Source organism: Bemisia tabaci, chromosome 4 (assembly GCF_918797505.1).
Source record: "Bemisia tabaci chromosome 4, PGI_BMITA_v3".
NCBI classification, from domain to species: domain Eukaryota; kingdom Metazoa; phylum Arthropoda; class Insecta; order Hemiptera; family Aleyrodidae; genus Bemisia; species Bemisia tabaci.
The window spans coordinates 57302325-57326218 of record NC_092796.1 but is presented as its reverse complement, the minus strand read 5'-3'; the positions used below and the strand labels follow the sequence as shown (position 1 = coordinate 57326218).

General features: G+C 37.3%; 2 protein-coding genes across 4 annotated transcripts in view; one reads left to right on the top strand and one right to left on the bottom strand.

Moving 5' to 3' along the window:
* The first annotated feature begins 94 nt into the window (after positions 1 to 94).
* Positions 95 to 7107, top strand: LOC109042634 (uncharacterized). Of its 2 annotated transcripts, none has more exons than XM_072300141.1 (5): positions 95 to 700; positions 3966 to 4130; positions 4863 to 5024; positions 5644 to 5886; positions 6656 to 7107. In XM_072300141.1, the coding sequence occupies exons 1-4, from the start codon at positions 548 to 550 to the stop codon at positions 5824 to 5826; spliced, it is 663 nt and encodes a 220-aa protein (XP_072156242.1). In that variant the 5' UTR covers positions 95 to 547; the 3' UTR covers positions 5827 to 5886; positions 6656 to 7107. The 2 variants fall into 2 exon arrangements, with proteins under 2 accessions (XP_072156242.1, XP_018915052.2); XM_019059507.2 differs by having other exon boundaries at positions 5644 to 5911.
* Positions 6967 to 23894, bottom strand: part of LOC109042635 (cytochrome P450 4C1) — a 28270-nt gene continuing 11342 nt past the window's right edge. For both annotated transcript variants that reach the window (XM_072300139.1, XM_019059508.2), the window contains exons 3-13: positions 23148 to 23254; positions 18349 to 18439; positions 17185 to 17367; positions 15886 to 15955; positions 14775 to 14901; positions 13825 to 13915; positions 13339 to 13448; positions 11313 to 11381; positions 10291 to 10459; positions 8834 to 9013; positions 6967 to 8119 (exon numbers count right to left, since the gene is read on the bottom strand). In XM_072300139.1, coding sequence (XP_072156240.1) covers positions 7962 to 8119; positions 8834 to 9013; positions 10291 to 10459; positions 11313 to 11381; positions 13339 to 13448; positions 13825 to 13915; positions 14775 to 14901; positions 15886 to 15955; positions 17185 to 17367; positions 18349 to 18439; positions 23148 to 23254 — 1355 coding nt within the window. In that variant the 3' untranslated portion in view covers positions 6967 to 7961. The remainder of the gene's footprint in view (positions 8120 to 8833; positions 9014 to 10290; positions 10460 to 11312; positions 11382 to 13338; positions 13449 to 13824; positions 13916 to 14774; positions 14902 to 15885; positions 15956 to 17184; positions 17368 to 18348; positions 18440 to 23147; positions 23255 to 23894) is intronic.

The window sequence follows — 23894 nt, the reverse complement described above, 5'->3', positions numbered from 1 at the left end:
GTATGAAATACGAGGTTTGAAAGAGAGCAGTGGAGGTTAGGAGTCGTAGAGCGCGAGGGAGTGCTGTAAAGCGACTTATATGTATGTATGTATGAAATACGAAAAAAAAATCTGAATAAAACGGAAATATGGACGGCTTTTATCGGGGTTATTTCTCAGAAATTGTTGAACATAACTTAGAGAGAGCTCACCTGAATATTCACGACATCAGTGTTCAAAGTATGTGCAAATATATGCTATAGTCGAAACTTAGTTTAAGTGTGGACTTGATTGAGCTACAAGCATCCGCAATCGCAAAATATCATCACTCACTCTCTTTGTGCACATTTCCCACTACGTCAAACAATTTGTAATTAGATTTTGATGATATCTCTTACACAAGATAAATTATTTTTATGCATGCGAGGAAATCAATTTTACTGCTCATTATATCACCAACAGATCTTTGTTTCACTGATCAGTCATGCTCCATGAATACGCACACTAGGCTGAAACTATGCGAGTCTAATGTGTGTGCCGAGCGACAATCTTTATTGATGCTGGAAGTATGACCTTTAGGATGTTAAGAATCATGCATTTCCCTCCATTTTTTGTTTTAAAAATCGGTACCGGCTCTTTAATTTGTATAGCCCTTTTAACCTCCTGTTTTAACCTTAATCGTGAAGTTGTTGCTGCCAATAAGCCATCTGGAATTTTAAACGTAAGTTCCATTGATACAGTTAAAGTCAAATAATAATTTCCATGAAATTTTTTTGAAACTTATACTGAAAAAGTTGATCCAAGTCAAACGAAAATATTTCTTTTTATGAATATTTTTTCGAATATTCCGGAAGGAATGAGGACTCTTGGGCTGTGAGTTTTAAAATTAAAGCAAGTTGGAAATCAAAGTTGGGACCATCTCGCCATCCTCGAAAGGATCTGAGAGTGAGCAATTTCCGGGAGGAAAAAGTTATACTTGGGTGCCTCTGGGAAGCAATTAAGTCTTACATTATTCCTTGAAAAATCCTATTTCTGGAATATCTAGAGCAAATCATCTCTGCGAAACGTCCGATATCCATTAAATTTTTTCAGAATTGCAGGAGCTTGTTTTGCACCAATAAGCTAATTAATGAAGTTGATTGCCTTGATGGTGAGTTTTTAATTAAATTTGAGGGACTTTAAATAAAACGATTCTCTTTCGAACATCGTAGAACAACTGTATTTCGCACGTTACAATAAAATCCCCCCCTCCCCCATATTTTTGAAACAATCGAACCGCATATTTAATGTATTCACACAGAATTATATCTTTGTGAACTACTGAACTGGAAGTATACTAAAACATGAATAATTCGTACCCTAACAATGAAAAAATACTTCCTAAAATTTTGAACAAAATTAGACAACGCCATCGATCCAAGATCAGACCACTAGGTCATCAAGGAGAATTGTTTTCTGGCGTGGGACTGGAACTCATATCGTCGTCTTTTGACGTTCACCAAAAATGATGCCGATGGATGCCGACAAAATTCGGAAAATTGGGAGAGCCGTTCACTTTTGAGTAAAACAGGCCTTCCCAATTAGGAATATGTGACCCCATGCACCAGCCGTGTTTGAATATTTCTTACCGCAGGAGACGAAAGTAAAGGCAGTGTTAAGGGACGTTGTAGGTTTCAGGGCATTCCGTCAACGATTTTTTGTCCGCACACCTGTTTTGTCCGGTAGTTTACGTCCACGCGTGAAATAAGCAACAGTGACTTGGTCCAAGTGTCATATTTTAGACCGTATGTAAAATTATATTGACAATAATGAAATGAGAAAATTGAGAGAGGCGGAAGAGTTGTTGTGGTAACTCATTTTTTAAATGAAATGTTATTTCCTCCTTTTGATCAATCTTTTTAAATTGTCATGGGTGTATATTTGGTTTTATTTCCATCCTTAAAATTTTCGATGAAAAATAAACCTTATAAATACTTTTTTTTAATGAAAATATTACTTTATTTTAAAAACATTTACATTTTTAAAACGTGGCATATATTTGTATTATTCTATTGATTTTCCAAGCAATGGCATCGATATTGAAGTCAATGAGCAATAGTTGTGTGGAAAGAAACTATGCACAAATGAATAAAAGAGGGAAAAAACCGAGAAGCACGCAATCTTCGGTTTTAGCCCATTAGTGCATCGATCTTTCAGAGTCAAATACGTCCTATTTTGAGCGTTTGGTTGCTCTCACACCACGCTGCAGCACAGTAAAAGCACAAAATATAAAAGAAAAAATTAATGTGCTTTGAAAATCATTAAATACGACAAGGAAACACCTTAATATTTACAAAACACACATTAAATTTTCCTTTCATGTATATATTTTTTATCAATTTAAATTAAAGTAATCCATGCAGAGTGTGCAAACATATAAAAATCATGAGTTGAAAAACACTGACTCCGCGAGTTTAAATAATAGGCCCTAGCATAAAGCGGAGTGATGCGACGTGCTGCCAGCACGAAACGCGCACTGACGCCTACCAACCTAAGCAGATACTTCACGCATTGCGCAATGCTTAAGGTATCCCTTAGGTTTGTAGGCGCCAATGCGCGTTCCATGCTGGCTGGCTGGCCGCGCCGCAGCGTGCCACGTGCCACGGCGCTTCACTATTTCACAATAGAGGCGTTGTACAGTATTATACGAAATTGAAGGCACTCCAACCTACCAACAATAAGAATGACAAGCATCCTTTAAGAGTACGGAACTTTCCTTGCAAAATAAGTCGAGATAAGAGAGATAAAGGAGCATTCTTGAGTATGCCGTCAAGAAGATTTTATTTTGAATCAAGAATTAAATAGGTGAACAAATGCGGGTTTCTGCTTGATGTAGGTGACATTCCTTTTTATAAAAGCATCTTTTCTTCTTTAAGAAAACATTATTTTCTTTATTAACTTATAAGGAAATCTTCTCGGCGGTAAATTTGAGGATATTTCTCCTTAAATTAGGTCACTTGTTCCTCCAATGAAGTTAAGAATCATACTAAACGTTATTAAATACAGATACTAGAGCAGTAAGTTTTTCGACTACCGCTCTCTTTTTGTTGTCGTCACTCGATTTAATTTGCGAGGGAACTTCGTGCTCTTGAAAGATTCCATCAATCATGATACGTTAGGGTGCCTTCGATCTCATATGATACTGTGCAACACTTCCGTGGCGAAATAGTAGCTCGAAGCGCTGCGGCAAACCAGTGCCGAAGCGAAGTTATCATGCACAGGAAAAATATGAGATCCTTTAGCTGAGGCAAATCAAAAGGTTTTCCAGTTCAGGTATAAAAATATGGGATTTTCTTGAAAGATAAAAAAGTCCTGTTGCACCAAAGAGGTGTAGAGAATTTTAGTGAATTTTCTCTCATGGAAATGACGCTCCCTCATTTTTACCAAAAATCTCAATTATATATTTTTCTCCGTTGGAGCGAAAAAAAAAAAAAAAAAAAAACAAGCAAACACTCATTCTTCCAAGACATTAAACATTTTCATCCAAAAACGTCGTAAGCAATTGTCGTTTGTATTTACATGTGGACCAATTAACTTTGGGTCTCAAGTGGTAAGTGGATCAAAACTCCCCTTCCGAAAAAACGCGTGGACGTAAAATACTGGAAAAAACAGATGCGCGGGCAAAAAATCGTTGACGAAATGTCCTATAACCGACGTTGTATGTACATGAAAAGCTATATTCAACCATTGCTTAGACATTGAGCGATAACTATTTAGATACCTATAGTTGTCGTAAGGTTGCATACTTATGATTTTGAAGGATTTTTAGTTTAAGACAATTTAATTCAACGACTCTTCACCAATGTCATCGTGATATATGTTCGGTGCTGACAAGAATATCGCAGTGCCATAGCGAGATTAATATCGCTTTGTACTGGGAGACATCGCTGCTCTTTCGTTCCGCGATGAAAAATCTGGATGCATTCTTCTCAATTGTTGGGTCACAGGTGTTACAGGGTCGCAGTTGCAAACTATTCAATGAGTATGCTGAGTTGGTTCGGGCAATTCCTGAATATGAGGTCAAGCTAATAGAGGTAGTAAAGTATAACAAGACATTGCCAGTATTGAATTTTCAGTTTATCCTGCATCATCAGTCAGTAATGAGCTACAAGGTAAGTGCGGTTCTTACTTTTAGATATTTCAATTTTTATTTTAAATTATTGTAGAAAAATTTGAACTTAGATTTTGTAGATGTTTTTTGTTGAAAAAAAAAACTAAATTTCAGTGGCTGAGGTGAAAAAATGCGTACGTACATTACAAAGTTTGAAAACATCCATTCTACCAAAATTCTGAAACCCTTCACCTCATCTAAATTTTCGTGTATACTCCCATTTTCAAAATTCTCTGTAAAGACGTTAATAGCCTGTGACGCTGAACGTCTTAAAATTTACCAATTAACTATTTTTTTTTCCAAATAAAACTTCACAAAAAAGAAATCCATGAAATTTGTTTCGAGTATTTTTGAATGAGTGAAAATAAATTCACAGAAAATCTCAGGTAAGATAGTTTCTCAATTTTTTCTTGCAAAAACTGAAAAACGTGCGGAGATTCACAAGTTCGCAATCGGAGATACGCATTTTTTTTTTTGTAGTGATCGATTTGCCTATGGAGCATCTCTTTTCATTCAGTAGTACAATCAATGAGTAGGTATGTGTGGCCACCCGCCATTACGTGACTTTTTACAGACAAAATCCAAACGCGTACCCACATTGAAGGTTCCATTCCTTTTAGTCGGACTGCAAACATTAAACCTAATTCATCTGTTCCTGCGAAAGCATGCTTCAAGTCACGCATCAACACCAAATGGGAGATTATGTGTATGTTTGAAACGATGAATGTTTCAGCTGTGGGTAGATGGATATCAAAAGTACGGCATGGAACATATTTACAAGCGCAGTGCATTGGCGTTGCACACCACTGTTTGTGACTCAGTCAGTGGCAGTTTCTTTTTCACGAATGCCCTGCGCAATTTCACCAATTTACCTAGTACATGTCCGCTCAAAGTCGTAAGTATACGCATATTATGTAAGCTGCACATAAAAATTATAAAATAATGAGTATTAAGAGAACTATTTTGGCTTAAGAATGATGCGTCACAGGCGTGGTAGTTCTTTTGTTGAGGATGGCCTGGAGGATTTGGGACCCCCCCCCCCCCCCCCAGTCCTAAGGGGGGTCCGAGGGACCTCTTCCAAAAACGCCCAAGGATTTGACGTTCACCGTGCATGTGATCATGTGAATGCGATAAAAGTTGTTATTATATTTTTAGCGCACATATTATTTTCAGTTCCATGTTAATGCTTTTAAAAGAAATACATATTTAAACGCAAGAAGTTAATAGTCATATGAGTTTTGTTTAGACAAAATCCTTTTCAAATTCAAAGTGGCCCCGGTTTTGCCCTGCTACTTTCAACCAATGAGACCCAGCTTCATTTTTAGCTCTTATCGTTCCGTCTTCATTTTTTTTGGACTGGAGAGAAACAGGAAAAGATCACGTATCGTGCGATCTAATATAATACTTCCTCGGCTAGGATTTTTTGTTGCGATGACCCAGAAAAACCACGACGCGATGTGTGCATTATGCCTATTTCTCTCCTCTGATGCTCCGTAATCTCGCCTTTTTTACAGGGGCACCTTTACTATGTGCGACGGTTTTATTTCAATGAGAAGTCCACACCTCCGACATTTCCGGGCTACAAATGGCGGTTCGACGTTCAAATCGGGCCTGAGGGCTCACGAGACACCAACCGATCATCTCTCTACAGATTTTACCTCCGCGTCGAGTGGCATGATCGCGGTGCGACGTCCTAGCCGAAAGGCAAAAATAACCCGAGGGAGCAAGATTCCATGGAAACGCTTTGATACTGACCGGTGGGTTTGGAAATGCACTCTATAGGTAATAAATCGTATTCGATACCTACATCAAACGGGTGAGATTGTATCGATATCGATTGGTTCAGAACATAAACATACCCTCAAAAGTCAATTGAGTAATCTGACGGAACGGGTTTTTTGTGATAGAGTTTTGATTCGTATACGAGTACTGATTGGCCAAAAGTAGTGAAATTGCTACGAAATTTCTTGTTTTCAGCTTTTCTGATTATTATCCCAAAATTTTGCTTTGAGGTTACGTTCTATTGTTTTGAACCAAACGATACATCGAACCACTATCGAATGCGATCCATACTGATTTGAAGGGCTTGGAGGACAAGGCGCTTGAGTGCAGTTACGTATCGTGCGATCTAATATTAGACTTCCGCTGCTAGGATTTTTTGTTGCGATGACCCAGAAATACCACGACGTATATATTATGTCTATGTAGAAGATGCTTGTTTGAAGTTTCAGATTTAGATGGGAACCTATGACGGAGAGAAAGCTCAAACTTACTTTTATGATACTTAAAAATTGGATTTTAGTACCAAATTTTTCGCAGAATATTTTTCAAAAGACTATAGTTTCAGTCAAAATCATTAATATCTTGATTTTTTGTAAAAACTCCTCTAATGCGCCTTGAAGTCCGCCAAGCCCCTTGATTGATGAAAATCACACACCTGCTTCTTTACCACTGCAAGAAAAGAAAAATGAATTTGAGTTTGTGTGCTCTCATTCATAATGTCTCGTTTTTCTACTTTCATTTCAGCTGGAGCAGAAAGTGAGCAGAAGGAGAAGAGGACGAAGAAGAAGAAAAAGAAAAAAAAGAAAGAAAGAAAAAACCAGTAATAGTTCAAAACTTTTAGAGGCTCCTGAAACGTATCTGGGCTTGGCTTCGAGCACTACACATTTTTTTTAAAAACGAGCATAAAATCAATGAGCGTGCACCACTCAATAAATACATTTTCTTACGGGCTAGGCACCTGAGGACCATATCAGTTCTAAAGACAGCGGACATTACAGCCTATGTGGTACACAACTTGGGATGTTTGTTCAGAATTAATTAATTATGAATACGAGTAATTTAAGATGGGCTTTTATTTGGAAATCGAAGATTATTTTCACCAGTAATGTCAATAAATGGTCAAAATAAGACATGTCATTTAAAATAGTCATTTGGTTTACTAACAAATTTCTAAAAAAAATTGAGATTTGCTCATATTTCATGCGTTCTCGTGTATTATCCGTACTATTTCTTTCTCGGTTACTTTTCTAAACTTGATCGCGAAGAAGACGTATAAATACGCTCACTAGTCATCTCACCCTCACGATTACAGTCAGATATTGGGGCGGGGGGTGTCTGAATTTGAACTAATCAAATCTTTGCTCTTTTCCCCGTGGCAGAAGAATTTCCTGATCAAATTTTATCCGCACAAGACTTTCTATTCTTGTCAGCATTTTCAGACGATTTCTGCCCTAACCGATGATGCAAAAGCCTGCATTTTAGAAGAACAGGTCTCTTTTCACAGAGCCAGTTTCGGTTGGACTTTCGACAACCTTCAATTCAGAGGAGGCCAGAAAAAATCAGACAGATCAGCAAAGTGTTTGTCTAATATTCTGCCTTGCTTACGAAAAACGCCGTAGAAGCCTCCAGACGTTGCCAAGCTTTCTGTGACTACTCATGTTTTCCCAGGAAATTTCAAAGTATTTTTCGCCCAATTTTGCGAAGAACTATGTAATTTTATCTAAATTGCCTGAAAATATCCACGAAATATATTCATAACTTTCCCGAAAAACAAGTATTTTCTGAGAATTTTGGTTACATTCGAATATTCATACGGCGGTTTTCCTTAACGCAGCAGTATTGGTATATAGCTAGCAGCAGTATATAGCTCTTGAAACCTCGTAATTTAGGGCGCACGCATCATTCATTTGAATTATTTTCTCCTAATGCAGAATCATTTTAACAAATCAGAACATAGATTCGTCAGATGTGTTGACTATAGGCATTCGGATCAAACGCCGAATTGGCACGGGTTGGTTTGGAGCTGCCGACTCTAAAATTGATTTCCGAACTATCTTGGGATGAACTTGACGTTTAGATCTATTTCTGATCGTAGGATGAGCTCAAAGGCCGGTTCCATATCCTGAAACTTTTCAATGGACTCCAACCGAAAATTGCGTAGGATGTAGGACAGCACAATTTTTTCTTCCATCATAGCGAATTTTTGTCCTGAAAAAATAAAAATAATTGTATGAACATTCAACACGAACACTGAATATCGATGTTCAAAGTGCGAAACCACGTATCTCCTTCTCCATTGCGGTGTCTTAAAATTACAGATCCTATTTTATATTTTTTCTAAAAGAAACAAGTCATCTGCATAGCTTGAAACTTAGACGGAATATTCTGCAAATAGAGAAGGGAAATCATGGAAATTTTCAACAAATTACATTGACTACCCCCCTACCCTCCCTCTGAAAAAAGTAATAAAGTTTGCAACGTCACAAATGGGGGCACGTAGTTTCGCAATTTGGTCATCGATACGCTAATTAAGTTTTAAAAACACTTTATTTCTCTAAATATCCTCTTGTACTTTAAAATAATGTGCTCATTGGATGCACGGAAAAAATGGATTGCTAATTTAACAATTAATTTTTAGGAAAAATATTTACAACATGTTTCAAATGTACATTTCATAATAGTGGAAAGCTAATTTAACTACAGGGGTGGTTAAATTAGCATTTTTTAATGATGAAATCTGCATTATTGAAACACGTCGGACACTTTTGTTAACTACAAAATTGTTAAATCCAGCGATTTCATTTTTTTTTCCGTGTTACGTATCCTTAAGGTACCGATTGCATTGCTCGATCCCCCATTTCTTACAGAGCTCGAGTTTTTCTCTTTGTTTCTCTGAGTGGAAACAGTCAGGGGTAAACTTACCGATACAGTTCCGAGTTCCCGCGGCAAACGGGACATATGCGAATGGATGTCTATCCTGGGAATTTTCAATTGTAAATCTGTCAGGGTCGAATTTTTCAGGTTCAGGGAAATACTTCGGATCACGATGTAAATGGAAGACATCCAACGTCACGAGAGACCCCTCCGGCACCATGTATCCTCCTGCAATGATAAATGTAAAAAAACATTGGAAATACTCCTGAGGACTTCAACAATAACACAATGTTGCGATTGATTGCATGACTAGCGTGTCAGCGTGAATCTTTCCCTCTAAGTTTCTCAATTTCGTATTCCTGTTGATCTGCAAAGCAAAAGAGACATAGTGTATTGGTGAAGAATGCAACATTTCCAACGTCGCAATATTCGGATCCACACTTGTACATTTCATCTTCATCTTTTCCAAAAAGGGATCGACACCCAGTAATGCCAACGCAGGTCTCTCTGAGGATTTTGGTGTCTGTGAGCAGATTTTAGATACCACCCTGGTTGACGCATCCCCCCCCCCCCCCCATTGGACCCAGGAGTTGTCGCATAAGATACCTTAAAAGCTTGTAAAAACTTTCTTCTAAAAGCTTCCGTAAGAAATCAATCTTATTTATTGATCAGAGAGATATACTTATGAGTGATTTTTCGTGCAACGAAACATTGGATAAAGTATAATTTATAAAGTTCTGAATCGCATCAAAACACCATTCTGAGACAACCAACGATATTTTTTGGACTTCCGGCGATGTGTGATGTCACACAATAACACTCGCAATTCCCGTCTTGAATTCGAATAAAAATAACGATAACATTTTCCATGCAGGTTATTCCGATCCAATGCGAGACAGTAAACTTCATGAATCTTCGGGAAGTGGGAGAATCTGCAAGTAAAGGTAATCCATGAAAAAAAATAACTTTGGTGTGAGCGGTGAAGTATCGCGCGTAACTGAAGGCGTTTTTGACTGGTGACAACAGTTTGACGTAAAAAGCGTGCCTCCTACAGTCCTAACCTATAAAGATCGTATGAACCTACACATTTTCCGTCATTTCTTCGTGGAAGCCCGTTGTTTAGGTAGATATGACTTCATATCGACGGTGAAAGTCGGCAATCACATAACTCGTTTGCGGTGTCTAAAAATCTCCGCCTCTACGTCATTTTCTTAAAGGAGAACAAATTGACATTATTTCTTGAAGTTTTTGCAGAATTTTCTTCGCATTGAGAAGAAAAATCATGACCGTTTTAAAGAATTGCTGTTGAGTAGTTTTGCCATTTAAAAAATAAAGTATGACAGGAAGTCTACAACGTCGCAAACCGAGTTATGTGATTGCCGACTTGCACCGTCGATATGGGCCTTGGTATCACAAGGTAAATGAAATCATGTGAAAGGTACCTTTAAGGTACACATTTAAACATTTTAGACTGTGTAGTATGAAGTGAGAGATAGAGTAACTACCTAAATTTGTGTCCTTAGGAACTTGTCTACAGATCATTGGCACGCTTGGGCATAAGCGCAAAGTTTCCTTGATAACACGCTCTAGGTACTTCATATTTTGCAAATCATCAGGTGTGGGCTTGCGAGCTGAACCCTGGAACATCTCGTCCAGCTCCTCAAAACACCTTCCCTGTAGTTATTTGGAACATAAAATATTAAAAATAAATATATATTAATTACATAACGACGGTGAAACTACCAAACCACGTATCTCGGTTCGGGACGTCGCAGACCTCCTGCCATACTTTATTTTTTAAATAGAAAACTACTCAACGTCAATTCGTGAAAACTTCCGTGATTTTTCCTCTTTGTGCGGAGAAAAATCTGTGAAAATTGTAAGGAATGATATTGATTTGATCTCCTTCAAAAAAATAAAATGCGAGTGGAGATTTTTAAACACCGCAAGCGAGATACGTGGTCTGGTATAGTTTCACCGTCGAAATATAACCGTCCATGGAGTCAAAATTATCAGGAAGATAGTTTTTGTCGAATAAGATCGAAAAATGAGATTTCTACGGAACCTCTCTCTAGTGTCCTGAAGAGTGAGAGTTGGGTGCTTAAATGCATTTTTGCCTCAATGATGGGTAGGTAGGGAAAGTAAAATTTGAATGGGATTTCGTCAAGACAACGTTTTTAATCCAAGAACCCGAAACCAAAACTGCAAACCCCCATTTTGATACTTTTAGGCGTTTTAATATTAAATGCTTGTAGAAAACACTTCTACATAATATGGTATAGATATAACTCTCTATGATCTGGTGTGATTTTATCGAAGTTGTAAAAAAAACTGGAATAATCTAATTTTATTCGTGCGTTGAATCCTAACCCATCGTTTGAATGAGATACATCTTGTATAGTCAGACTCAGAACCCTATTCTCCTCACGATGTCAAAAAGTCTAGATCATTACATGCCTTCCAAAAGAAAAAAACTTCGAAAAAGTGATGGCCAGAATCAAGAATCCAGTTGAGAAGAAAATCATACCTGAATCTCAGGATGAAGACCCAACAAAAAAAGCGTGTAACTTAAGGCAACGGCAGTAGTATCGTGCCCCTGAAAACATATGAACGCAATCATGATGAATTTTTTGAGAGAGGATATGATTTTTGCAATTTTTATGTTGAAAATAAATTAATTTAAAGCGGGTAAACAGAGGAGATTTAAAAAATAAGCATTTCATTCAATTAAAAAATGTTTAGTGCTAAAATAGAAACTAGGGTAGAATTGGACTAGGGCTGGAAACGGAATTTTAGTAAGATCGCTAATTAGTAAGATAAAAGAAATCGCAGAATTTCAGCAGTATTGCAACAGGTTTCAGGAAATTTTGTCAACGATTTTTTGTCCGCGCATCTTTTTTGTCCAGTAGTAAAATAAGCCACACGTAAAATAAGCAACAGTGACTTGGTCCAAGCGTTATATTTTAGTCGGTATGTAAAATTATATTGACAATATGGAAATGAGAAATTGAGAGAGAAGGAGGTGTTGTTATGGTTGCTCATTTTCTAAATGAAATGTTATTACTTTCTCTTTTTGAATCATCTTTTCCTCAATCAAATCCTCACTGGTGAATATTTGGTTTTATTTCTATCCCTAATATATTCGATGTGTAATATGCCGTGTATATCGTGTGTATATGTGTATAGGTACTTTTTTTTATTTTTTTAATTTTTTTTTTACGAAATTATTACTTCATTTTGGAAACATTCATATTTTTAAAACGTGACAAATATTTGAAAAACTTTTTCCAAGCGACATGAATCTCAATGAGCCGCAGTTGTGCCTACAGAAACTGTAAAAATGAGTAAAAGAGGGAAAAAAACCAAGAAGCACGCAATCTTTAGTTTTAACCCATTTGTACAAGAGATCTTTTAGAGTCAAATACGTCAAATTTTGAGCGTTTGGTTGCGCGTACACCTCGCTGCAGCACAATAAAAGCACAAAATGTTAAAGAAAAAATTGAAGTGCTTCAAATCATTAAATTTGACACGGAACCAACAATATTTAAAAAAACACATTATAGTATTATTCTCCTTTGATAAATTGTTACATATTTTTTCCCCATCAATTTAAATGAGAATAATCAATGCAGAGAAAGCTAACATCTCAAAATCATGAGTTAAAAACGCTGACTATGCGAGTATAAATATTAAAGCCTAACAGAGCGGAGCGGCGTGCTGCCAGCGCGAGAGGCTCACTGGCGCCTACAAACCTAAGTGGATACTTCACGCATTGCACAATGCTTGAAGTATCCACTTAGGTTTGTAGGCGCCAATGCGCTTTTCGTGTTGGCCGCCCGCCCGCCGTGCGGCGGCGCCTGAAGCAACCATTTCACAATGGAGGTATTGCACAGTATTTTACGAAATTGAACGTATTAAGAATGACAGGCATCCTTTAAAAAAACAGATCTTTCCTCTCAAAAATAAATCAAGATACTTATTGTACACAGGAAAAATCTAAGAGCCTTTTACTGAGGCAAATATAGAGGTTTATCTGGTTCAGGTATAACAAGATGGGAATTTCTTGAGAGATAATTAAGTCCTGTTACACCAAAGAGGTGTAGAGAGTTTTAGTGAACTTTGTCTCATGGGATTGACGCTCCCCCATTTTTACCAAAACTCTCAACTATATATTATCCTCCGTTGGACCAAACAGACAAAACAAAAAAACAAGCAAACCCTCTTTCTTCCAAGACATTATACATTTTCATCCAAAATCGTCGTGAGCAATTGTCGTTTGTTTTTACATGTGGGCCAATTAACTTTGGGTCTCAACTGGCACGTGGATCAAAACTCCCGTGCCGAAAAAACGCGTGGACGTAAATTACTTGAAAAAACAGGTGCGCGGACAAAAAATTGTTGACGAAATTTCCTATAACCATTGCAACAATGGCATTACCTTATTGAAAAATGCAATTACTAGATGCGTTAACTAGATTTGAAAAATAAAGGCTTCCTCACGAACTATTTTTGGCATTAATATTTATGAAATATCTAATTAATGACTTACCCACCTCAAACATAAAAGTGTTGACCTCATCGCTTAAATCCTTATCGGATAAGGGCACGGATTGAGAGTCACAAGCTTCCATCAAAAGGTCTAAAAATGCTAATTTCTTCTTTCCTGCGAAACAAATAACACATTCGAATCATTTCACACCACCCCATTTTTTCACTCATTTTTTATTTGATATTTTGGCTCTTGAGTCGGTAATTTTGATATTGAATTCACCTTTATATTAAGTCTTGTTAAATTCGGAGACTATGTATAGAATTGCACTTTAAAAGTTACCGGAGTTTTCAGTGAGGAAGTTGTAACTATGTCACCGCCGGCCGAGACACGGGAAGTTTGGGTGAGATCCTTTAAAACTATGTTGATGTCAATAAACAACAAAACGTGACATTCTTTTTCGATGTCTCTAAATTTATGCATATTTTAATCTCAATCGATTCCACCCATTCAGTTTGTCTTATGCACAGTATTTTTTAAAATATCTTACCTCCAGTATCGTCACATGTTTGGCTTTCATTTGCATTAAAATCACTGGAAATTTTTTCTTTGGACTTTTCCTCCCTTCGCTCCTTGATAACCTGGAACATATAAAAAAATTAACAACGTTATTCAAAAAGGAAATAAGCATTAGTCACATGAATATATATCCATCCGCAACACAATCTACGTCTGGGAATCGATGTCCAATGTGTTATTCCCGGAAAAATTATGCGAAGAAGTTGGTATCTTGTGAAAAATGTCATTTAAAATTCTAGGGCACAATGTTTGAGTGAACCATTTATTAATGAAAAATGGCCTTGCAGTTATCCCGATACACTTCAACGATGACGTCACTAGGAGCCGGTTCCATGAATAGATGAGGTGGTAAAAGAGTCATCTAAAGCTAAGGGATTTGAAGCATTTTTGGGTTGAATTTTCAGAAAAAATTACATTGGTTTAATTTGCGATGGTGCGTAAGTACGTCTTGTAAATGATCGGAATAATCCGCAGGTTTCCGCTGAAATGCTACGCGTTAAGGTCCTCTTTTTCATGTGCATTCTGAAAAACTACAATAAGTGTGGCGTCTAAAAGACACTGGCCATGAAGTGGCGCAACTTAGCGATGGGCGATGGTTTTCATCCGTAGAACACTTAAAGCAGCCTAAAAATGACATGTTTTACTATTCTGGCATTGTGAATAAACATACCTTTTCGTCGATACCAGCATGACGAAGAAATAGCACTCAAAAATCGCAAAAGTCAGTGACTCTAGAAAATATAAGACCAATTTTGCACACCCCTGATACACCGCTAACTGCTGCAGTCTCATCAAATTATTAAGAAATTAGATCGATGTTCATGCCTAAAATTCAACGAAATACTGGTCATACTAGGAAATGATCGAAAATGGCTATCGTGATGGTAGAGATACGTTCCCTATTTACCATGTAGCACTTACTTTGTTCGTGAGTTCGAAAATAATACTGAGATCTTTCTTAAGTTTTCTGCCAACAGGCGCCAAGAAATACGTGGTATCGTTCCATAACCAAGGTTTCAACATTCTGTTCATTAGCGAGTGAGTCGAGCTATAACATAAATGGAAACATTCAGATTAAAAAAAAGAAATAAGTTTAGTATCAATTTACCTGTTAATTGACCATTTAATTTATTCATGTATTCATTTAAGCTCAATATCATGTATTATAATACAATACATGATCGGAAAATGAGTAAAATATAGAAAGATGATGCTCATGCTAGAAACGTCATTGATTCTCTCAAGCCATTTGTACTTGATATACACTTTGCAAGCATTTTTTGCAAATTTTGTGACAAAATTTGCATCTCTTCATATGCAATTAATGCAATGCTAATTGCAAGCTAAGGTAAATTTCCTTGCAAAAACAGAACCATCGCTACCAATGACAGACTGCAATGAAAGCGTAATAAGTTCTGTTATCGCAGGGACAGTTGGACTGCATTTTGCAATTTGGAACTATAAATTCTGGCTCATCTGAAAAACACTTATGTGCATAGGGAAACTAATGGCACATACGTTGTTTTTAAACCGGGCCGGGATTTATAGTTCCTAATTGCAAAATGCAGTCCAGTTGCATGTGAGAACGTCTCATAGAGATTCAGGAATCGAAAGTATAGCCGGAAAAATTCGATTTTGGCAAGTTCAGTAAAATCGAAAATCATTGTAGAAGAATCAAAAGGAACACCACTGCGCACATTGAAGGCTATAAAGTGTTGATATGGATAGCTGCAATTAAAGTCATGCACCAGGAAAATGACTCCGACGTAAATAATGAGGAGGAAAATTCACAAAAAAATCATTAGCTCTGGTTCTAAAGTTGCTTCAGAAAGGAAATGGCAAAAGCTTTTAGCATTTTTAATAAAAAGAATGCAGTAAGACAGCCCCTCCCTTTTGAGAAAAGCAGTCATATAATTAACTAACTTCATTCGATTTTTATTTCGTCCTTCTCGGTATCTCTATAGGTACTGGAAGTTTTGTTCATTTCTAATCTACAAGGAAACCACTCTATATAAGATTATCAGCTACTTACTCTTCAATAGCTCGGATGTAATCCAATTTTGGATTGTTCAAGGCATCAATTTTGATTCCCATAGCTGTCTCTGAAAATTAAAAGAAATTACGTCAAAATTCTAGAAACAATGCAAATCAATGTTTTCTTGTATGCTCATTAAATGAAATGTTGACCATACATTTATTACATGTAAAAGAAGTATTCGAAAGAAATCTCAACTTTTTTTGTTATCAAATAAACGTCGAATTTTAGGATTGATTCTCATTTGGAAATATATCAATGGATTATATAATTTTAGATGGTAAGCGACACAACATTGCTCCCTTGCATAAAACCCCCGCATATTCGTGTGTAGGCAATTTGCACGGTACTTAAGCACGAAAAGTTGATTTGTTTCATTCTTCTTTCAAGGCTGTTGCTATTTGATCTTAATTCAAGCCTTTTTATAATCCGTCATTTTGTTTAAAAAAATTGAAAAGTTAGGTAACTCATTAGAACAAGATAAGTCGATAATGAAAATAATGAGAACGTTTGATTGATTATGGAAACGTATAGTTTAACTGGATTACATTTTGCAATGAGGAACCACTATTTCTGGCCCATTTTAGAAACAACATACATGCCATTGGTTTCCCTACGCAGATACGTGCTTTTATGGGAGAGGCTGAAATAGTGGTTCCTTATTGCAAAATGTGGTCCAATTAATGATTTGAATTTCTGCCCGATTTACGATATAATATTCAGGAAAAATTAGAATCTTAGACCAAAGCTATTTTTTGAGTAGTATGAGGCCAATATCGAGATTGAAGTTAGAACCATTAGGAGCAATATTTTTCCTGAACTAACTATGATCATCATGTGAATGAGCCTTAAAGTCTGAGCAATTGTTTTTCCTTCCTTCCTCTTGCGTATGCCCTAATGCAGAATACATGGAACAATTAACTCATCGAATGTTACACGCGATAAGTGAATTTTATTTAGAGGTTCGGTCCTGTACTTTTGTGCCTGAACCTCCGAGCTGCCATTCTGCTTGTGTTCGAAACTTCCGATTCGGTGACTAACGAATCCCAACGTTGGTGCGTGATTTTGGTACCATCTCGTGAGGTGGTTCTAAAAAAGGTTCGACCTATCGAAAACCAACGGATCTGATTGGTCGAATCTGGTAAAAACGATGCCCACTGGTGTTGGTGATTGATGAGAAAAACCGGGACAGAACTTCCCAAAGAGGTTCAGAACTTTAAATAAAATCCGCTTAATGAAATGATGACGTTACATTAGTGGATTTTTATGGTATTACGTAAGAAAATACTTACTTACCGCAAATGTTATCAAGTGCGATGAGGTGCATCATTTTGAAAACATTTATCGCGTCCGACGATTCTTCACGCAATTTTTTGATGAGTGCTACAGTGTTGTCAATCAGAGTTTCACTGAAGTTATTCAACATCGCGAAATGGAAGGCTGGAGTGATGAGTTTTCGTCGCTGTTGCCACAATTGACCTAAACAATTGGGAAAGTGGACACACTGAATATTTTATTATGGTGCTATTCGAGTATTTTCGACGAAAATTTTCACTAAAAAAGCCTGTGCCTATCCACCAGATAAAATGCAGCGTGTAAGATTTGGGAAGAATCACTCGGAAAGGCAGCCCCTTATAGTCATCTACAACAATTTATTTTGCAATTAGGGACTACAATCTCTGGCTCATCCTTAAAAACACGTATGTGCATAAGGTAACGAATGGTCTACATATGTTGTTTCTAAACTGAGTCAGAAATTGTTGTTAGAATTACAAAATGTGGTCCAATTAGAGCTTGTATAGTATTACTTACACGTCCCTACCTGATGAAATAAGTAGCAATTTCTATTTATTAGCCCACGCCATGCTTACAATATAAAATGGATCACATTTTGCAATAAGGAACCACTATCTCTGGCTCTCCCATAAAAGCACGCATCTGCATAGGGAAACCAATGGCACGTATGTTGTTTCTGAAATGGGCCAGAAATAGTGGTTCCTTATTGAAAAATGTACTCCAAATCACAGTGAAACTTTAGCAGATAGGAAACGAGTTCCATCATCATTACAACAAGCTCTCTGACTCCGAAAATATCAGCTTTTGTGATAGTTAGGTATATCTAGAGATCCACTGGGCCATGGTTTCGCCGACCATAGACAGATAATGATCTCTATAGATCAGCATGCTGTATTTAAAGTCTTCAATTACGACGGAGAATTGGGCTGCACGTCCAAATAGTCAGGGAAGTACGTATTGATAATTACTTATTTCCGCGAAGCTTTGAAAAGCCACAAAATTATTATTCTTCGGTGGTAATTTTCGGCTCCTCTCCAGGAATCGAACATGATAATTAATGAATTCCGTCACCACGCATGCTAGATCAACCGAAGGTGGGCAGGTCTGTCCTGTGTCACGAATGAAGTAATGGAATAGTCGATAGAGGTCTCACTGACCGCTTACCTTGACTTGTCAGTAGACCGAGTCCCAACCAAATGTGTAAGAAATCATAGACGTTTGCTTTCATGCTCAACTCTTTCATGCTGAAGAACATCTGTTGACAAGTCACAAATTATTTTTTGCATTAGTTCTAAATATAGAGCACCGGAAAGTCAGAGACTCAACTTAAAAGGGTTAACCTATTATTATTTTTTTATATCTACGAACAGAGACGGCGCTACAACACGTATAAATAATTCTAATTAGGTTTGGTAGCATTCGGATTTTTTCGAGGGTTGAGAGGTTTTTCATTTAGAAAAATCACTAGAATCCTGTGCGTTCCTAAATCTGCAGTGGTTAACGCATAACGTGCAAAATGCATAAAACTATGCGGCAAACTACCACCATCTTGAGGAAAGACGCTGTATGAATGTCCGATTGTAGTCAAATTTCTTCAAATATAACCTTCGTTTCTGAGAAAGTTATGAACGTTTTCCTATTAAAGTTTCTAAACAATTTTTGCCTACCTATTGGATTGGCTTTTGATCAGGGTAGATGTCGCGCGTTGAGTTTTTACTCGAATTGTCAAGTGATCCTGCGTCCTATGCCGCAAAAACGCTGGATTGGGGACCTACACTGGACCTACATTAACTCTATTTGGCATTTTATGTGAACATCCAATCAAAGGCACCTTGTATTTGGAGAGCATGTAGCTTTAAAGGGTATTGCACTCGGCACGCTTCACCAAGTTTGACGAGTGCGGAATATAGGGTCAACCGAAAGTGGAAACGTAGAACCACGTATAGGCGGTTTTGCCTAAATGAACGTGTTCCGGAAAAGTGGATGACATTTCCGGATTCAGCGATACATATCCGTAAGAAATTGTCTTCCTTGCTTCTTGCCTTATTTTGGCTGTAGATCTGTGTTATCATTGCTTCTGTCGTTAAAGCATACCTAATCAAAATTATTTTGTCGTATCATTGAGGCATTGTTTATTCAGCTTTTTAGCTTCTCATCGTGTGCATAGTGTATTTTCAGGTAAATTAAAATAAGGAGGAAAAGTGTAAAAAATGTTTTAAGTAGACTTTGTGCACCGGGTCCATAATATATGGTGTATGTGTGCATCAGAAGTTGTGTAGATTAGTATGATACGAGCGTCAATTTAGCGAGTTTTTATCGGGCGTGCAACATACTGCATTACGATGTCTTAATATTACTCACATTAAATCTGTAAATTTAATTTATATCTCTACCGTGGTTTTTTCTTTTTTTCCCTAAGTACCTTCATTTTCCTTTTCCTGCTGGCTTATGAAGTCAAAAGGTGTCTTTGCAATCTTCTCTTCGTATTTTTCTGCAAATTTCATTATTACGAGGATCAGTTGGATGTATCATGCTAAAATGAACTAAGTTCCACGCAAACTCTATGTACGTAGTTCGTTTTAACATACATATGTCCAGCTCATGAAACTGCCATCGAATACAAATGTGTGGGAGGGAACACTAACAAAACGGCATAACAGCATCCGTACGCGAAGCGACGTCGCTTATTTGATTCTGAGGGCCCCGCGGTGCCCTGCTTCTGCCCTTCGCGAATAAATTGTGTAGTTCCTGGATACCTATGATTGTGCCATTTTCACTGCCGTATGCAGCTCATCGCTTTTTCCAATGATCTGTAGATTCAGAGCATGTATACCTAAGAAACAAATTATTCCTCAGGTATAAATGCTCTGGATCTAGCGGCGTTAAGCAGAAAGGAACCAAGCCACATCAACTATATTGCAAAATTTAATTGGGCAATATTAATTTTTCCATGAAAACGATTGTGCGGATTCTTGTACAAATTTCAGTGAATTGTCAACAAAGCACGGAGTAAATCCCTCAAAATTTTCAAAGTAATTCGCACAAACGTTGTCTTGTAAAAAATTCAATTGCCTTGTCAAATTTGGCAGTGAATATTCTGCCTTGAGGCTGAGGCGTTACGGAATACAATCCTCGAACAAAATATATCATCGTACGTAGAAATATTCAACAATTGAGTCTATAATTTTATGAAATTGAGCTTTCCTCAGAAGTGCTACTTAAGTTTTTCTTCGAGAACTAGATGGGCTAAACTATGGAAATATGTAGGTATAAAAGGATTATGTCGACTTATAAGGCTGTGGAAAAGAAGATTTTTCTCGCTCGTCTTCAGAAAATCGGGTTCATTTTTACGAGGTAACAAAAGTTTGAGCTCTTAACAGTTTCTGATTGTGCTGAGGAAAATACATTTTGCGTTCAGATTGAAACTGATAAGGTACACCGTCTAAAATTTTAACATTCACAACAAGAGCTCATTTAACATGGCTGATGATTTATTCATCGCAAAAATAATTTTTATCTGCGCAACCAGAATTTTTCGAGGGAAACTATTTTTCTTCTCTTAAAAATGAAATCGATTCCTCTTAGTGGCATGTCTACAAACGGTTATAATGAGGAATTAAGTAGAATTTCTATTAGACGCCCTTGCATCTACGCCAACACATGTGCCCAAATGAGGAAAACGTCCGGGCTTTATCCGGTTCAAGAATCGAGATCATTTTAAGAGTTAAGCTTTCTCCATGCCTAGCTATCAAAACGCTGTTCGTTTCATGCTAAGACGTATGAGACCATGAGTATACTCCTCCGATTTGGCAGCCATCTTAATGAAAAGGTGTTTTTCTCGTTCAAGCACACCGCAGTCTTTTCAGACCTAGAATTTCCTGCCATGTTTCAAAACATTACAACATGGACCAGGCATCAATTGAAGTACCAGATGCTCATAGGTATCTTACTTCCACGCGCGATCACTAACGACTCAATGGGTCGGTTGCACTGGTCTCAGAGTCGTGTTTTGATGCTTGATTCTTGCAGATTAGCTAAAAATAATAAGATCTGTTCAAACGACAACTTTTAACTTCAGAGATATACCGCTTTGAACAATTCGGTTTATGACGTCGTCATACACCGCGGCAGTATTACTCCTGATTTATTCAACCTTGTTTTCATCAGAAAGTCACATTGAGGGTTGAGGGACCAGTGCAAGTCTGTGTATCCCTGACTGAAGAAAGCAAGGCGGAAGAAACAGAGGGTCTCACCATCGCGGTGGATGACGTCATAAACCGAATTTTTCAAAGCGCGATATCACGGTTGATATTAAACGTAAAAAGTTGCCATTTTAACAGATTTTATTATTTTAAGCTCATCTACAAGAATCAATAATCAAAACACGATTCTGTGACCAGCGCAACGACCCACTTCCAATTTTTGGAAAATGAGGTCTCTTTTTCAGAGACTTGTGTATAAATTAACTTGCAATATCCCACATAGAGATATCCGTGAAGAAATATCGAATTTTGTTGTATAGAATTGAGGATAGGATCTTATAAAGAGTACATCGATGACCAAAATGCGCGAATCCACGTCTCTATTGCGGTGTTTTGAAATGTGCGCTCCTATTTCATTTTTCGAAGAGAGACAAGCCAACTAACAAAAAATTACTTCACTGAAAAAAAATAATATGCTGTTTTAGCACCTAGGATGTCAAAAAGGTGTCTGGTGATCCCAAGATGCTGCCTTCACTGCCCTCGTAGTTAACTTTACATCCTATCAATGCAAATTCAACTGAGTGAGCAATCAAGGTAGCATCGTAGAATCACCAGACACATTTTTGACATCTTAGGTGCTAACACAGCATACCATTTTTTTCAGTGTTCGTCTAGTTTTCCAAAGAAAAAATGAAGTATGGCAGAAAGTCTAGAGGTACGTGGTTTCGCTTTCTAACCGTCGATATCTACCTTGTAATTTTAACGGATGCTGAGCAGGGCAGCTTAGTTTCTGCCGCTCTTCCTGGAAAAATAATGCATTAATTTACTTGCATTTTGACTAGGGAAATGTTTTAATAGATCGAAATGCACGTCATAAGCCGAATGAGAGGGGATGGAGGTCAAAGACATTTGCATTCGAATTTTAAAGCAGGCGGCTAGCATAACTCAAATCCACAGCGCTGCCAACTCTTGCTATACCTTAGGCTTCTTATTATTACTTTGTCTTTAAGATATTCAATTGAGGAAAACGCTTGAACGAAATGGAGTAAAGGACATCTAAATTCCCAAAACAAAATGAAAAATCCCGCACACCCAAAGCATTTATTTGATGCTATGGATGCTGATTACCTCCTAAATACAAGACAGCCTACGTGTTAGTTCTGGTAAGGTTAAACTGATCATAATAAGCTGCAAGTTCAAACATTGCATTTACATTGCTCCCATAACAATTTACGCAAAAAGTTCGCACTTAACAAAATGTTCCGCAATCAGCTATCTGCGCACAGCACAAAGAGATGCTCCTCATTTTTATTAAATGGGGAACAGATGTCTTCAATTGGATTACATTTTGCAAATTACGAACAACTAATTTTGACTCAATTTAGAAACAGCATATGTACCATTAATTTCCCAAAGTAAATTAGTTATTTCATGGATAAGTAAGAAAAAGTAATTCCTAATAACATTAAATTTATTTTTTGGGGGTCGATTTGCAAAACTTCCTTCGCACGTATTGATTTCGACGAGAAAATATGAAAAAGACACCTAATAATGCAATTCTAATAATGAATTTGTGTAGTTTGTCTTGATATTTACCGTGAATTGACTGACATCGTTCATAATCTGCCATGAAGTTTAGAGTTTACTGGTCAACCCAATCACTGCAACACGGGCGGCTCAATAATGACGCATTAAATCTATTCCTCGGATATTGAGGACTTTAATTAGCGGATTTAGATTTCTTGACAATGGCAAACTCACCTCTGTGTAATCCGCGCTCGCCAAGAGAATGTAAGGTTGGCTGAATATCCAAAGCCTGAAAAAGCCGCCATACTCTTTGACTCTCCTACCGAGTATTTTCGGAAGTTCTGCAAATAAAATACACATGACTGTGAAAGTGTTTCCAATTTTGAATAAGTGGTGGGTCAAGCGTGGAGGAGGCTCGTATTTTGATGGCGACAGTGGCGACACTCATGAACTCGCAAAAAAATAGCGAAGGATGTATACATATTGAATTGAACGTTTTTCCATCTATTACTGAAATGACTGTTTATATATACTTATTGCCGTCCTCTTAATCAGTTTGAAAAGTTCAGTCACACTAAAAGTTTCACTGAACGTTTAGCTCAGACGATCACAATTTTTTAACGCAATTTATGACACTTCTGTAAAATAATTGAGTGAAAACTCTCTCACCGCTTAAATTCTTTGGTAATACGTACATATATTATTAGTGTAAGGGAAACGTAAAATTGCTACTTGAGTTTAGACGTCGAAATACTCAACACTTTTCAGGAGAATATTCCTTGACTCCCTTGTTTGTAAGTTTGTTCATCTGTTCCTCCCCCTTTCTTAAAAAATTCGAGGTTCTTCCCTCGCAGAAGTTCAAGAATTGGGCTACCCTCCCCTTTATGCTCCTTCCCCCGTCATGTCAAATTTCCCGCGTCAATTGACCCCGCTTTCTAGGTCAGTTATTCTAATTTTTGACAGTTTTGAAGAATTTTTGAA

What these genes read in the sequence shown, in the direction of transcription:
- LOC109042634 (XM_072300141.1), top strand. Translation starts at nt 548, where the DNA reads ATGACCTTTAGGATGTTAAGAATCATGCATTTCCCTCCATTTTTTGTT. An exon ending in AGTCAGTAATGAGCTACAAG is followed by an intron (nt 4,131 to 4,862) that starts GTAAGTGCGGTT and finishes TGAATGTTTCAG; the next exon opens with CTGTGGGTAGATGGATATCA. An exon ending in GTACATGTCCGCTCAAAGTC is followed by an intron (nt 5,025 to 5,643) that starts GTAAGTATACGC and finishes CCTTTTTTACAG; the next exon opens with GGGCACCTTTACTATGTGCG.